This window comes from Eptatretus burgeri, chromosome 5 (genome assembly GCF_056783735.1).
Source record: "Eptatretus burgeri isolate ZD-2024b chromosome 5, Ebu_testis_v1, whole genome shotgun sequence".
NCBI lineage: Eukaryota > Metazoa > Chordata > Myxini > Myxiniformes > Myxinidae > Eptatretus > Eptatretus burgeri.
In genome coordinates, this window is record NC_140965.1 from 121,732,641 (window position 1) to 121,749,800 (window position 17,160).

Below are 17,160 nucleotides of genomic sequence, written 5' to 3' on the forward strand. Positions count from 1 at the left end.
CGAAATGAGTGAGCCATATTTATTTTCCCTTCTGCCACACACAGCTATTTATAAAGATTAATGTTTGTGATCATCTCCCTGAAACGTCGATATAAATGTAACGTTGTTTTACAGTGAAAGCTACTCAAGATTTCTGGTTTGTATTCAGTACGGACTGTAGTTGGTAATCGCAATGACTACAACCTGTGGAATATTGTGTGTGCGTGCGTGCGTGCGTGCGTGCGTGCGTGCGTGTGTGTGCCTGCTCAATTGGTTACATGTGGTGCGGTGTGCTGGATCTGCTGGACCAAACTCGCACCCTGGGGTGTGGTATGTGGCTTTGTGGTGGAGGTTACACGGCCTTGAGAAACACATGCACTTTTATACGGGGAGCGGACTTGCTGTGGAGCCGTCGCCAAAGCCACGCAGGATGTTCCCTCCCCACTCCCAAATCCCCCACTCCTCGCCCTCTGTTAAAAGGACTGTTAAAAGGACTGTTAATGACTGATGGTTTAGTTTTGAATTTAAAGCGGCTTCCACAGATTGTAGCATGTATGAATCCAATTCGGAGTGTGCCGACTAGAGGTTTGCAAAGGTCGCTGCATGTGCAACCAGGCATGCATGCAAGCAGGCCTTTGCCAGATAGATTTCATGGGTTTTAAATTCTTCCACACAGTTTTATGTTGAACCCGGCGGTTAAAAGAAAATGTTGCTGTTTGAGTAGGTTTTATCGCCCTTCCCCTCGCCTCGCGCTGCCTTCCCTTCCCCTCTCCTCACACTGCCTTCCCTTCTCCTCATGCTGCCTTCCCTTCCAATCATGCTGTCTTCCCTCCCCCTCCCCTCATGCTTACCTACTCCCACACCCCCTCCCCTGTCCCACCCTCCCCCCCATGGACATCTCCAGGCATTGTCAGCATGCTGTCTTAAGTGCTGTTTTAACGTACCCCATATTTTTATTTTGTTCAATCCTGTACCACCTCCCCTCCCCCCTTTTCTCATGCTTACCTCCTCCCAAACCACTTCCCCACTTCCCCCTCTCCTCTCTCTTCTGTCCTTGTTCCCACCCCCTCCTTCTCGAGATGTTTGGTGAGGCATCACTCTCCACTCCTCTTCCTCACTCTTCCTCCTTTCCTATCTCTCCCCTTTCTCACTCCTGCATAGCTCCCCCACCCCTCCTCACTCCCCCATCCTCACTCCCCCACCCCACCCCATGGAGAATATTTTTCTGATGATTGTGACATCATAGGTCATGTGGTATGGTAGCCATCTTTGATTAAACACAAAAAATTAAAAAATTGTATATGAAACCGCTGAATGGAAAAATTTGAGACTTGGCACATCTCGTTCTCCTCCCAATGGGGAATTTGTAAGCATGGCATCATCGGTGAACTGGTAGACCAGCCATAAATGTTTAAATCGAAATCCTTGTTTACCATTGAGATTCAGTGTGTGTGTCCATGCCGTAACATTTTTACCAATTCAGCTGTTGTCATCAAATCTTCAACAAACCTTTATATTGAGATTGTGGAGAACGCAAATTAACAAAATGTACAATTTTTTAAACCGTCGTTTTCATCAAGTTCAGTTTGAGTACAAAGCAGATGCGGACAGGCTTTGCATTTTGAGAAGTTTTCAAATGACAATTAATACATGAGAAAATGACTTACATTGTTGCACAATTCAAGACACATCTCTTCAGTTGGACGTTATTTATTTCATCCTTGCAGGAGCTGGACAGATTGACAACGACCATGCAGGCAGTGCTAGATGAACAGGCACAACCAGCACTGTTGTTCAGCTGCCATGATGGGCGGGGAAAGACCACAGTAGCAATGGTTGTAACTGTCCTACTCTTGTGGCACACCAATGTAAGTAGGCCAAACACCTCTATCATGCTTTTGAATACAATTTCTCTTGGTTGATTTATATAACTTTTTTTTTAACATTATAGGTTCCATATTTGATTTCCCGAAGAAAAACTGATTCCATTGTCAATTGTATCATTGACTTTTTTTTCCTGACTGCTCTTCCAGCAAATCAGAAGGCAGCAGAACAGTGCAATTTCATAATAGGCTGAGAGAAACGAACAATATTATTTGCTATTTTTCAATGGTTGTTATGTTCAGATGGTATGTGGATGTTCATGGCTTCCAGTTGCTATCTTCTACCCATTTGTTCATGTCATAGGTAGGGGGTACCATCTCATAGTTTGATTGTGACAGCATTTCATCTGCTTAAAACAGGTTTGAAAGAGGTGTTATTGTCTGGACCTCATTGAAATAAGCATTAATAGTGAAGACGATGGATGTGGGTGAGGAATTAATGGCCATAATCTCCACATGCTAATGAATGCATCAAAATTTCTGCATTCACAGATATCGTTGATTAAAATTACCTTTGCAGGCATGGCATGTGCCGTCTGTTTTGCAGGCAGGTTCCTTCACACAGACTTCAATACAGACAAGGAGACAGAATAAGTAAAAGAAAGATCCTCCCTTTCTCCCGGCATTTAGCTTCAGCTCCAGAAGTGATCTTTTAGAGCTTGAGTATCGAACCGCGACACCTTGTGCGGGAAACCTCACCCAAAATGGCACCGAGCCGCTCTCTGGGCGGGAAACGTGTGTGAGGTATTCGTGTGGCGGTATTCAATGCCAGGACTCAGAAACCGCTGTGCAGATTCTTTTCATGAACTAATCTGCTGACCGTTCCTCTTGCACCAGGTCCGTTCACCACGATCGCCATCCTTCTTCCTCGACCACATGACGAGACGATTCCTGAGGCCCCGTGATCAGGCCATGAGGAACACTCTTCTTCCATACTCAGAAATGTACACACTTCGTCGCTCAGCCAAACACTCAATGGCTTGTGTCTTGCTCCAGCATGCAGGCAAATTCACACAGCTCACTCGCTTCTCCGCCGAATCTTCTGACGTCCACTGATCAATCATAAACCTCGGGGCATGGCTTGTTGGCATGAAGCTGAGAAGGCGGGGTTTCTGCCTGCTCGGAATGTGCAGCTTAGTTGTTGTTTAAAGGACATGATTCCTATTTATCGCCGGTTTTGTAAATGCAACAACATAGGAAAAGGTGATGGAGGCAATCACATACTGGGAGAAATTGCCCTTCATCCCTTCCTAATTAACTTCCTAATCTCCCAAGTATCTCTCCCTGGCTACTCCCTCTTACGGTATGACAGACCTGAGCCTCGTCCTGGTGGAGGTGTTGCTCTCTTCATCAAAGACTCTATTCCTCACTCTCCATGCACTGCTCTCACTCCCCCACACCCCCAGGAATACCTCTGGCTTCGGCTTCCCCTCCACTCCCACCTCATGTTTATATGTGTACTGTACCGTCCACCGAACAGTGATGACTCCATCTACATCTCACTATCCGAAAACATGGACCATCTTCTATCTTCTCATCCAAACTCTCTCTTCCTCTTATGTGGTGACTTCAATTGTCATCACGCCAGTTGGCTAGGTGTGGGTACCTCTCTCACCTGCCATGGCACCTCAGCAAAAGCTTTCTGCGACTCATTGGGACTGACTCAATCGGTCAACTTCCCGACCCGGATCTCAACCAATGGTACTCCATCTCTTCTGGATCTGATTTTGACAAATTTCCCTGACAATATCTGCTGCTCTTCCTTCGCTCCAATTGGTTCTTCTGACCACGTCCTTGTTAAAGTGGACATCTCTCTGGCTGTTATCAGAGAACCACCTCACCGCCGTCGAGTCTGGCATTTCACTCAAGCCGACTGGCAGGGTCTCCGAGCAGCCATCAAACTTAGAGACTGGTCTCCTATCACTACTTTCTCAAACATCAACTCATCCTGGGAATTCTTTCAAAGAAACTTGCTCTCCCTCATGCACAGATTTATCCCCTCTCGTGTTCAGTTGTCTTACCCTTCCTCCCGCCCTTGGTTTACTGAAGCTTGTGGCGAGGCAGTTGTCCTGAAACAACTTGCCTTTGCCTCATGGAAAGCAAACCCAACTGAGGGCAATCTCAGTTCTTTCCACAAAGCTCGGAACAAGTGTGTATCTACCCTCAGGAGAGCCAGAAAACAACATCTTTCTCATCTCAAGTCTGAACTCTCATACCTCTCTCCCTCCTCAAAATCCTGGTGGCGTTTAATCAAATCTGTTACTGGTGTATGTTCCCCCTCCATCCCCTCCCTTACCTCAAATGGCCGCACTGCTGATTCCACACGTGATAAAGCTGAATGTCTAAACTCGGTGTTTGCAGCTAAATCTTGTGTCCTAAACCCATCACTATCTCTACCCACTTTACCCAGTCGCACCCAACTGTCCCTGGACTCTGTATCCTTTTCTCCTGACAAGGTGGAGAGCTTGCTTTCAAACCTTGAGTCAGATTCTGCAACCGGTCCAGACGGCATCAGCCCACATGTCCTCACAGCCTGCTCTTCTGCTCTTGCTCACCCTCTCTCTGTTCTATTCACCCTCTCATTTGCCCAGGGTCATCTGCCATCTGCTTGGAAATCTGCAAACATCACTGCCCTGCACAAAACGGTGCAAAAACAGATCCCTATAACTACAGACCAATCAGCCTTCTCCCAATCATCAGCAAGGTGATGGAATCCATCATCGCCTCAGATATGAAATCCTTCCTCTTCTCCAATGGCTTGATTTCCAATCATCAATTTGGTTTCAGACCAGGTCACTCAACCCTGGATATGCTGCTTCTGCTCTCCCATCAATGGATGGAGGTCCTCAATGCCAGACAGGAAATCCGAGCCGTATCCCTGGACATATCACGTGCTTTTGACACAGTCTGGCACCCTGCACTACTCACCAAACTCTCTTCCCATGGTATTCAAGGCCATCTCCACTCATGGCTCGCAGACTTCCTCTCCTGTCGCAGTCAACGTGTGGCCCTAAATGGAGTTCTTTCATCCCCTCTTCCTGTGCAGGCTGGAGTTCCTCAAGGTAGCGTTCTGGGCCCTGTTCTTTTTCTGGTTTTCATCAATGATCTCTCGGACTCTCTGGAAAATCCTCTATTTCTCTTTGCCGACGACTCCACCCTCTGCCGTACCATCTGTCATCCCTCAGACCGGCAAGCAGCAGCTTCTTCACTCACTGCAGATCTGGATAAAATCACAAACTGGTCCAACACGTGGAACATGTCTTTCAATCCAGACAAATCTCACACTCTCACTATGTCTCTTCGAAAGGACCGTTTACAAAACGGCACCATCCACTTTCTCAACAATCCTCTGGAAGAAGTCTTTTCTTTCAAGCTTCTAGGTCTCACTATCTGCCATGACCTTTCCTGGGAAAGTCACATTTCCAACCTCGCCTCAAAGCCAGTCGCCGACTGGGAATCCTCCGTCGTGCTAAGTCCTTCCTCGGCCCTCTTGAGCTCCTGACCACTTACAAAGCTTTTGTCCGTAGCCTGATGGAGTACTGCTCTCCCCTCTGGGCTGGTGCTCCTGCCTCCCACCTTTCTCGGCTTCACGCTGTCGAAACCAGGGCATTTAAGATCATCGGCATCTCCCGCAATGAAGCTGAGTCTTTGGGCCTCTCACTCAATCACCGCAGGTTGGTCGGTGGTCTTTCTGTCTTCTACCGACTCCTCTCCAGCCTTGCCCCCCTGCTCTCTCTGCGATTTGTCCCCACCACATTTCCACAGGGCGCTCAAGGTCCGCCAACAACCCCCTTCTGGTAAAACTACCAAAATCACGAATCACTGCTCATCTTCACTCTTTCATTCCTCTTTTTCCCGCCTTTGGAATAAACTTCCTCACTCTATTCTTTCCCATTCTTCCCTCCAGGCTTTCAAAACAGCTGTTCACCACCACCTCTTATCTTCCCCCATCCAAATCCTCGATCTTTTCTACCCCCGATAATCCACCCAAGCCCACTTCCTTCATTTCTCCTACTTTCCTTCCTGAAAGTCCCTGAAATGTCCATCTTCTCTTCGCCATGTTCCCCGTCCCATCCCCATCCCTCTCCCTTCCACAGTTCACCTAATGTGTCTGTTCCCCACTGTTTTGTCCCTTCCACAAACGCCCCTCTTGTCTCATGCCTCCTTGCTGTGAGTTGTGTGTTCGCTCTCATACGAGCCTCGACCAAGGTATACAAACAAACAAAAAAAAAAAAAAAAAAAAAAAACACAGCCCCACCCCCATGCGGTGACATGTAACAACTTAATCTGACAGTCTCCCCCCTTAAGTGACATCAAGATGTCTTCTGCTCATCCATGGGCCATGCGACACTATACAATCCTAACTTTGTGATTACATTCCTCCATCTACCCCAGCAACCATAACACAGCCCCCTCCACAGAACCGTAACTCCTGCAAGGTTCAATGCAGGCGTTACCATTCCAGCCTTACCACTTACCAACTCACACCGAATTAGCCTATGAAATTAATTCGGAGTGGGTGTAGGAAGTGAGCCATAACTAACTTACCTGTTCTCCATAACCTTCTACACCCCTGAAACACAACAATTCAAATATTTGCAAAACTCTTGGAACCTCGCTCCTAACTCCTGGGGCAGGTAGAAAATATCAGAAAGCACACACAACAAATCTACTCCAAGAGACAAAACCTAAGCCAAAATTTTTTGACGTTTGTACAACCCCCCTTCGAAAGACTGCCTTCCCTGGTGGATACCACAATACCCAACGTTACCTGCAGAGCCATCCAAATTTGCCTAATCCAAATTTCCATGGGCCCAGTCTTCTGGTACAGGTTAGTGACATGGATCAAGTGAACCTTTCCTCACACACTCACACACATAAACCGAATTTCAACCATTCATTCCGGCCCTGCAAGACCATGGCTTCAATGTTATTACACACCTGTGATCATCAATTTGGCAGAGGGGAGGTACCGTACAACAATATGGTGGGGACGCTTCTGGTTGTGGTGCCCGTAGTCCGAAAACATATCGCCCGACTTGTGACTTTTTTGCACCCCCCCCCCCGACTTCAACTCGGTCCCTCACAGCCAAACAGCTCTTTTGCTGAATGTCCCGCCAGGAAGGGTCTCCGCACCATCTGGGCTCTCTTGGCCTCTTCTGGGTTGCCAAGGATCTTCTTACTGCTGGTCACCCAACCAAACCCCCCTCTCGATGGGTCCACATTTCCAGACACCACCAGCTGCGAGGGACAAATTACATTGGGACAGCGGGGGTGGGGGGTGGGGGGGCACAGTCATCACTCCTCCACAGCTTGATCCATTCCTGCGGACCCATACATCTTCCCTCCCCACACAATCCAACATCTCATTTCCTCCCCTGCTGCCATTCAATTCTCAAACATTGCAATTTAAAATGGTCATTGTTTTCCTGCTCTGCCATGGCCTGCTTGCATGTTATCATTGGCATTCATTCTTCAAACGCAATTCAATTCTTGACATATAACAGACATTGAAACCACAAGACAATTCTGGTTTCCAAATCGATCCCTTTACCAACCATTGAGTCACTCTCAACCACTCCCATCCTCATTATCCATGTCAGAATTTCTAGCAAAGCTGAACCCTTGGGACGGTAAGCACCAAGGCGGAATTCAACGCCAGTGCTCAGAAAATGCCGTGCAGCTTCTTTTAACGAGCGAATATGCCAACCGTTCCTCTCTTGCACCAGGTCCTTTCACCAAGATTGCCCTCCTTCCTCCTCAACCATAGGAGGAGATGATTTCTGAGGCCCTGTGATCACGCCATGAGGCATGCTCTTCTTCCCTTCTCAGAAACATACATACTTCATGACTCAGCCAAACAGTCAATAGCTATTGTCTTGCTCCAGCACGTGGGCAAATGCACACAGCACGAACATGAGAATCGCGCAGCCTTCTTCAGCATGTCGAGGAGACGCAACATAATGCCCTTCTCTTCCAACCGCCATCTCCTCACTCGCTTCTCTTCTGAACCTTCTGACACCCACCGGTCATGGGTTGTTGGCACAAAGCCGAGAAGGCGGGGTTTCTGCCTGCTCAGAATGTGCAGCTCAGTTGTTGTTTTGAGGACATGATTCCTGTTTATCGCCGGTCTTGTCAACACAACAACATAGGAAAAGGTCACAGGAGCCAAACGCATTCTGGGAAAAATTGGCCATAATCCCAACCTAATTAACATGGCACTGCCCCACATGTGGTGGCATGTAACAACTTAAGCTGACAGTTTCCCTACTTAAGTTACATTGAGATGTCTTCTGCTCGTCCACAGGCCATGCTACACTATACAAGCCTAACTTTGCTATGAAATTGCTTCATCTACACCCACAACTGTAACAATATTAACAACCAAATTTGTCCATGTCTTTTTGGAACGCCATGCATATACTGGTCATGTACAAAAAAAATTGGAAATGTGTGAGTAAATGAGAGACACCAAGTATGTTGAAAGCAATGGCTTCCACAGAGGTGTGGCCCATGTGTTAATTTAGCAAGTAACATCCCAGCATGCTTTGGGTCATGTGTTAAAATGCTGCACAGGCCTTGTTGCCGATAATTATGGCTAGCATGGATGCAAGAGACCTCAGTGACTTTGAAAGATCGGTGATTGGGCGCATTTGGCAGGAGCTTCAGTGACAGCCTGCTCAAGTTGCTGATGTTTCACGAGCAAGGGTGGTGACGGTAATGTCAGCATGGAACTCCAAGGTAAAGACATCATTAGCAAAAGGCGACAGTGGCCGGAACTGCATTCTCCAGGATCATGATATCTGTGCATTAATTTGAAGTGTAATGCAAAGCAGATGAGCAACTGCAGATCAATTGACTGTTAATTTCAACATAGGACGCAAGCAGCTAGTTTCATTTAATAATGGTCCTCCACAGTGTGGGAAACCATAGTCAGGTTGCAGCGCACAAACCGCTCACCACAACTGGCAATGCACATTTGTGACCCAATGGACTACGAACAATGGAGAAATGTGATATGGTCAGATGAATCATCCTTCAGCATGTTCTCGACAAATGGATGAGTGTGCATGTGGTGCCAACATAAAGAACTACACAACCCCGAGAACTTGGTTCCAACGGTGAAGGGTTCTCGTGGTTCTGTAATGTTCTGTGCACATTTTCATGGCATGGTTTGGGTGCAGTCATTCCCTTTGAAGGCAAGACACCTTAATGGTACTGAGTGATCATCTTCACCACATGTGAAGACACCTTCACTTAATGGCAGCATTTATTTCCTGCTGGGAGGGGTGTCTTCCATGATGACAATGCCCCGGTCCACACAGTACATGTGGTCGCCTAATGGTTTGATGAGCGTGACACTAATGTTATTCATATGCCATGGCTTTCTCAGTCCCAATATCTGAACCCAGTCAAGCATTTATGGGATATTATTGAACAACGACTGAGACAGCATTTTCCACTTCCATCAAAAAGTTGTGTGTTGATTGACTTTCTCATGGAAGAATGGTGCTGCATCCTTACTGGAGAATTATAGATGCTGGTGGACTCTGTGCACTGGCACATACAAGCCATACTGGCCGCACTTGATGGCCCAAAAATATTTCATTCACGCTGCCTTCTACAGTCTCGTCATGTCTAACAAACATCGATCTGTTCCATCCATCCAACATTTCCCTCCTTCCATTCATCACTTCCCTCCATCCCATCCATCCATCCCATCCCCCCATTTCTTCCCTTCATACATCCATTCCTTTCCTCCATTCATCCTTCCCTCCATCCATCCCTTACCTCAATCCATCCATTGGTAAGAAATGGCAGGCTTGGCACCGTATGACACCACGGGGCACAACACAAGCAGTTGGTCAATCAATGTATTTTTGATTGTGTTGTGCAGAAGGACAGTGCAGAGAGACAGTACGGGTATTTTTGCCATGTATTGCCACGGCTTATAAACAAATTTCCAATCAGCTTGTAGAGCACTCGCCAAATGGCCTAAGCACTCAAGCAAGCACTCAAACATAGCGGTTGATTAGGAATAACAGGTTTGGCAAGCGATTGCCGATCGCCGATCGGTAATATTAAACACCCCCCCCCCCAGAGATGTCCAGAATATCAAACAATGTCTGAGTTGGACAACGAAACACTTTTTTATGTAGTCAAAACTGCTGTTGAGGTCAATTCCACAGTTTAAATTTTGAATTTCGGCTCAGGTTAAGATATTCTAGAGGTTATTGCATGTGTGGAAACTAAATAAAACACAAACACCCGGGGATGCCCAAAATGTCAAACAATGTCCAAATTGCGCAAATGAACAATATCATAGCAGTCAAAACTGCTGCTCAGGTCAATTCCACAATTTAAAATTTGAAACTCAGCTCAGGTTAAGATATTCTCGAGGTTATTGCATGTGTGGAAATTAAATAAAGCCACAAACACTGGCTTCTCCCGGCGTTTATAAGCATTGTGATGTATTCTGCGATTCATAGGTATGATGATCAGGCATTCGATGATATGAATGAGGAAAGTGAAAAAAATAAAATCTTTATCGTTAAGAAACTGTTGCGGCCTGTTCCAAGTAAAGGCATTGTTGAGCAGGCCAAAAAAAACACATGGCAACTTAAGACCCCAGCGAGGGACAGTGAGGTGACCAATGATGGTGCTAAACAAACGATAATTAAATCAGGCCGCTAAGTGTCATCAAAAGGGGTGTTTAAATTCACCCAAACACCAAATTTTCATTCATGCACTCCTTTGGAGTTCTCTTAGTGTGCCTGCAAAGGTTCAGGCCACAAGGTTTCATGGTTTTGGAGTTATGGAGGAGACACAAACACACATATACACACACATATACACACACATATACACACACATTGACATATATTATTATAGATCAGGTATGGCCGAGCAGAACCATAAGTGGGACGTCAGCGAGTCTGACCGTGGTGAACCAGTGGAGTGAACTGTCTACTTGTTACATATTACATATAACCAATGGAGGAAAGAGACACTCTGGAAGATTTGAAATTACAGGTCTTTGTTGAAATTAGGCACGTATTTACAATAAGATGCAGTGTCACATGAAAAAGGTCATAGCCCTTTTGCATGCAAGCCCCTTAGACAGTCAACCTCATCACTAAACAAGACATAGGCACCTCATACATTTCTAAAAATTAGACAAGAAAGATGGACAGCTAGAAAGAAGAGAAGTCGGTGGGGTATGGTTTTTGACCCCAGCCTCACCCACACTTGAGCCATCTGGCTCATGTGTAACAACTTGTAAGGTGCAGGTGAGTGAGAGGTTCATGTGGGAGTTGCTCTGTCATGTTGTATCGTGTCGTGCAATCTCTGAAAAGAACTGGTGTGCACTCAGATTGATGCTTTACAAGAATGCGAATCAACGAGGTGTTTACACTGGAAGATGTAAGGCTATATGGTGTGTGTATGAAGGACGTGTAAGAGGTCAGTTCGGCTGGCTTGCTCGTTCTGCCTGGCACCACTTTGCTTGGTGCTCTGCTCATTCCACTTGATCAATCCGGCCAGTTCCCTCCCTCCAGGACTTAAACTTTGCACTTCATAGCTCAGTACTTCTTTGCTCAGCACAGACTGAATGACTCTCTCCAGCACTGACTGACTGACAATCACTGACCCCTCTCTCTGCTCTTAGGAGCTGAACTCTACAACTCGAACTTCTCACTCAGCACACAAACTTCTGACCACTTGTGAACTGTTCCATCAGGGTCTTTATTACCCTTCATCCTGTCTCCAACCACGTCCTCTCCTCAGCATCCAGCCATGCCGATTCACTGGCACGCTGTGATCCAGTGGTGTCGATTCTTCTCCCGAGCACAGGGGTAGGAACCTTCAGTGTGGTTATATGGAGAACGTTTGCGCTAAATTGGCGCAATGTGGGGGAATGCTTGGAGCACTGAATTGGAGTAGCGTGAAGGATGCTTGTGGTGCTGAAATGGTGGTTACTCCATCAAAGCATTGTTGAAATGAAGTGGTTTTGAATTGAAGCATGAGAATGTGTGTTTGAGAATCCGATATGAGAATATGGTTTGACTACGGGACTGTGAATGTTTATTTGAGAAGGGGGTCGAGTACGGAGTGGTGAATGATGGATCATGAGTGAGGTTTCAGTATAGAGTTGAGGAATGAGGTTTGAGCACAGAGCTTGGGGAAGAGGTTTGAGCACGGAGCTTGGGGAAGAGGTTTGAGCATGGAGCTTGGGGAAGAGGTTTGAGCATGGAGCTTGGGGAAGAGGTTTGAACATGGAGCTTGCTTGTGGAAGAGAGTTGCGCATGGAGCTTGCTTGGGGAAGAGGTTTCAACATGAAGCTTGCTTGGGGAAGAGGTTTGAGCATGGAGCTTGGGGAAGAGGTATGAACATGGAGCTTGCTTGTGGAAGAGAGTTGCGCATGGAGCTTGCTTGGGGAAGAGGTTTCAACATGAAGCTTGCTTGGGAAAGAGGTTTGAGCATGGAGCTTGCTTGAGGAAGAGGTTTGAACATGGAGCTTGCTTGGGGAAGAGGTTTGAGCATGGAGTTTGCTTGGGGAAGAGGTTTCAACATGTAGCTTGCTTGGGGAAGAGGTTTCAACATGTAGCTTGCTTGGGGAAGAGGTTTCAACATGGAGCTTGCTTGGGGAAGAGGTTTGAGCATGGAGTTTGCTTGGGGAAGAGGTTTCAACATGTAGCTTGCTTGGGGAAGAGGTTTCAACATGGAGCTTGCTTGGGGAAGAGGTTTGAGCATGGAGTTTGCTTGGGGAAGAGGTTTGAACATGGAGCTTGCTTGGGGAAGAGGTTTGAGCATGGAGTTTGCTTGGGGAAGAGGTTTCAACATGTAGCTTGCTTGGGGAAGAGGTTTCAACATGTAGCTTGCTTGGGGAAGAGGTTTCAACATGGAGCTTGCTTGGGGAAGAGGTTTGAGCATGGAGTTTGCTTGGGGAAGAGGTTTCAACATGGAGCTTGCTTGGGGAAGAGGTTTCAACATGGAGCTTGCTTGGGGAAGAGGTTTCAACATGGAGCTTGCTTCAGGAAGAGGTTTGAGCGTGGAGCTTGCTTGGGGAAGAGGTTTGAGCACGGAGCTTGCTTGGGGAAGAGGTTGGAGGACAGAGCTTGCTTGGGGAAGAGGTTTGAGCATGGTGCTTTCTTGGGGAACAGGTTTGAGCACGGAGCTTGCTTGGGGAAGAGGTTTGAGGATGGAGCTTGCTTGGGGAGAGGTTTGAGGATGGAGCTTGCTTGGGGAAGAGGTTTGAGGATGGAGCTTGCTTGGGGAAGAGGTTTGAAGACGGAGCTTGCTTCAGGAAGAGGCTTGAGCATGGTGCTTTCTTGGGGAAGAGGTTTGAGGATGGAGCTTGCTCGCGGAAGAGGTTTGAGGATGGAGCTTGCTTGGGGAAGAGGTTTGAGGATGGAGCATGCTTGGGGAAGAGGTTTGAGCATGGTGCTTTCTTGGGGAAGAGGTTTGAGGATGGAGCTTGCTTGGGGAAGAGGTTTGAAGATGGAGCTTGCTTGGGGAAGAGTACAAAGTTGGGGAGTGAGCGTTTGAGATTGAGTAAGAGCACAAAGGAGGAGATAGTTCCAATTACATTCACACACCACATCTTCCCCCTTCCATTGAAATTAGGTGGAGGGTATATCAGCTGAACACAATTTGTGTGGAGATAACTACGCATGGGATCTCTTATGTGTTGAATGTAATTCTTTCCAAAACTGCAACAAAATATATATATATATATATATATATATATATATATATATATATATATATATATATATATATATATATATATATGTATCGATATTGTTGTGGGAATGATCATTGGTGCCAGGGTTGGGGCACTGAGACGGGTAATATGGGATTCCATGTTGGCCCCGTGGAGCGATCAGTTATGCGAGACCACTGGGAATAGCGACCGATGTTCAAGGATCTCTGTGGGGAGTCCTACGGTAGCTGCTCAGGTAGGTTGAGGCAGAGACAGAAATAGACTTCTGACGGGTATGATGGATAGGGCAAGAGGGGTTTAGACATTTTAAAATGATAATAATGAGTTACTTTTCTTTATAATTGTCTGTTAGGTTAGAATGCCTTTCTCCTTTTTCTTGTCCGATGTGATTTGGAATGGATGGAGCAGTAAAAACAGTGAGTGTCATGAGACATTGGAGTGAGAACCATAATTGGTACAGATACATGGTGCAAAGAGAATGATGAGTGTGAATATGTGTGACTAGAGATCGGTGATTAGTGGGGATTTAAATGTTTTGCACAATGGAAACTGCTTCATAGTTGGTGCTGAAAGAAGAAAATGCCATAAATTTAAGGGTGCAAAAGTGAAAGTGAATGTCTGGGATTGTGGACCGAGAATGAGCCAGAGCTCAAATATGAAGGGCACCCTGGGTACTGAGGGGCACTGGCCCAGCATAGGACATGGAAGCCCAGAAAGAGGCAGCACAATAGGTATAAGGGAGCCAGTGAGGGCCCCCATCCCCAGAATTTGGACAGAGCAAGGCGGCTCGCAAGGTGACCCAGCAGCTCGGGGTGCCACGCTAGAGAGCAGGTGGAGATCCTGCAAAGGGGGGCCACACTGCCCAGCCAGGAGATTGGGCAGGAGCTCAAAATGAAAATCTGAGGTCCAAGCCTAATCTGAATAGGGCACCAGAACATGAACCACTTTTAAGGGGGTTAAAAGTAAGCAGGGGGACAACTCGGGCCAGATTAGATCTGTCAGGTCAGGCCAGATTATATCTGTGACTTGCCTCAGGTACTATGTAAACCTGTACTAACCTGTTTCACAGTCGGGTTGTCAGCGACTAAACCATCTACCCCACCAGATTTGCTGGTGAGGAGGGTGTTTGGATATGGACACCCAGCAGGATTAAAAACAAAACCTGTCAAAGGGTGGAGGAGCTCCTTGTGAGACAATGACCATCCATATCTAGTGCCCAACTGTGTCTACAGATGTCCTCCTGCAGTTGGGTTACTTTTTGTTTTTTGAGGTTAGTAGCAGGATTTGCACTCCAGCAACCGTAAAACCCTTCACTCTGCAAAACACAAAAATAACGCAAAGAAATCTGAAAACCCACTCCGTTGGAGTACCTCCGATGCAGCTACCCTCTGCAGGGCAGATCACCACATGATGGGATTGGGGCAAAGCCTTCGGGATCCCCACTCTTTGATGATGGGAGGGAAACCACAGGGTAACCTTTCCAGGCCAGATTGCGGTAGTACGGGTCTGGGTGGTGTTGAGGTGTCGTCCACCAGACGATGGTCTTCTTGGATTAACCTGAGGCGTTCCCTTCAGGTGGGTGCTTGGAATGTCCTATCCCTAAGAGAGGATGATCACCTGTCTCTGCTTTGATCTGCCCTCAAGCGTTTGAACATCAGTATTGCAGCACTCTCTGAGGTTCGGAGACTGGCTAGTGGCAAGATCATGGTGGGTGGTTACACTTACTACTGATCTGGTCGCTCTAATGGCTTCCATGTCCAAGGTGTTAATGTAGCTGTGTTTAATAAGCTGACTCCAATGATAATTGAGGTAACACCGGTCAATGAGCATATTATTTAGAGCCAGAATTATTAGAGCCAGAAACGAGCATATTATAATACGCCAGAATTACAAGAAGGCAACATCACCCCTTGGGTGTGTTTCCCTGGTCTCAGTACATGCTCCGACTGAGGTGGGTGATCTCATTGTGAAGGACACATTCTATGCCATGCTCTAGTCTGTGCTTCATCAGTGCCCCAGGCGAGATACTCTTCTAGTCTTAGGGAATTTCAATGCATCGACTGGAACTGATAGGGATGGTTATGAGACGTGTTGTTCCCAGAACATATGAACCAGAATAGCACTAAGTTTCTTGACATTACAAGAAGTCATGGAGTTAAGGTGGCTGGTTCATGGTTTCAGCACCCACAGGCTCATCGTGGGACGCGATATTTCAACACTGGTTGTGTGGCAGAGGAGATTGACCATGTGCTGGTTGAAGGTCACTGGAGGATGATCCCGAACTGCAGGGTCTTCCAGAGTGCTCAGTTCCTCAATACTGACCACATGCTTGTTGGAGCAACTCAGAAGTTGCAGCTTAAATCCATGAGAATGGTACCATCCCCGCCTAGGGCTGAATGTTAGCAAGCTCAAGGATGGAAGGTTAGCTGAGGAGTTTGTGAACAGGCTGAGTGGGGATTTGGGGGATCTGGGTGCTTTGTGGAATCCTGAACAGTTGTGGAGGGCCTTCCAGACCACCATGCTGGATGTTGCCGGTGGATGTCTTGGAACTTACTATAGGGCGAAGAAGAATTTTGTCTCTCAAGGGACACTGGATACCATTGACCAGAGATGCAGGGCCAGGCTTAATGGCAGAGCTGAGCTGTTCAGGGAGTTGAGGTGTAAAACTGTACATGCACTAAGGGTGGACAAGGATCCCTATGTGCGAGGAATCTTTGAGGGGTAGAGCATCACCTGTGGTACAGTGATTCTCGTCCTGCTTCCAGGGGAATTTTGTGCATTGTTTTCCTCCAAGCCCATCCCTCGGTTTACTGCAGTTGGAGCAGGAGGTGGTAGGCTCTTGACAGAGGAGTCTGAAGTGAAGGCCGCTGGGCCGGTTACTTTGAGTGGCTGAACCAGGCTGATCCACCAGCTGTTGACTTTGATGTCAGGGTTTTTACTATCACTTTTGCTGACTCACCTATCAGCTATGATCCACCTTCATTTATGGAAACATAGGCTGCTGTAAACAGATTGAAATGGGGTAAACCTCCAAGGATCTGTGGCATCCATGCTGAACTTCTCAAGGCTGGTGGAAATTCTGCATCCATGTTGTTGCATGCAGTTCTGTGCTCTGTCTGGAACACAGACATCATCCCAACTAACTGGAAGAGAGGCCGTGTTGTCCCTATCTGGAAAGTGAAGGGTGGTTGCCAGGCCTGAAACAACTACCGAGGGGTGACGATGCTCTTAGTGCTGGGCAAGGTCTTTGTTGAAATAATTAATGATCAGGTTCACCACCATCTGCTTGAGCACCAGCGCCCAGAGCAGTCAGGCTTTGCACGAAAGAGGTCATTGATTGACCGTATCCGGACGTGGTGGTCGTCAGCTGCGGCTGAATGGACATGTAGCTCATTTTCCTGACGCTGATTCTGCTCACCAGATTCTCTCTTCGAGAGAGCCTCCTGAGTGGAGGAGGCTAACGGTGCCGACCACATTCCTCGTGGTTGCAGCAGGTTTATCGGCATCTCAAGGAGATGGGGATGGGCCAGGCATCTGCCTGGGGGATGGCCAGATGGAGGCCCCTGGAGTACC

The 17,160-nt window shown here is 47.1% G+C and overlaps 1 protein-coding gene across 5 annotated transcripts in view; it reads left to right on the plus strand.

The window, feature by feature from the left end:
- Positions 1-17,160, plus strand: part of PALD1 (phosphatase domain containing paladin 1) — a 175,744-nt gene that overhangs the window by 142,139 nt on the left and 16,445 nt on the right. For 4 of the 5 annotated variants that reach the window (XR_015058752.1, XM_085883512.1, XM_085883513.1 and 1 more), the window contains one exon: positions 1,707-1,847. Coding sequence is in view for 3 of the 5 variants with exons in the window: in XM_085883512.1 (XP_085739638.1) it covers positions 1,707-1,847 (141 nt within the window). In the remaining 2 variants the exon portion in view is untranslated. Of the gene's footprint in view, positions 1-1,706; positions 1,848-11,529; positions 11,717-17,160 lie in introns of all 5 variants that reach the window. The other variant, XR_015058751.1, reaches the window with a different exon arrangement.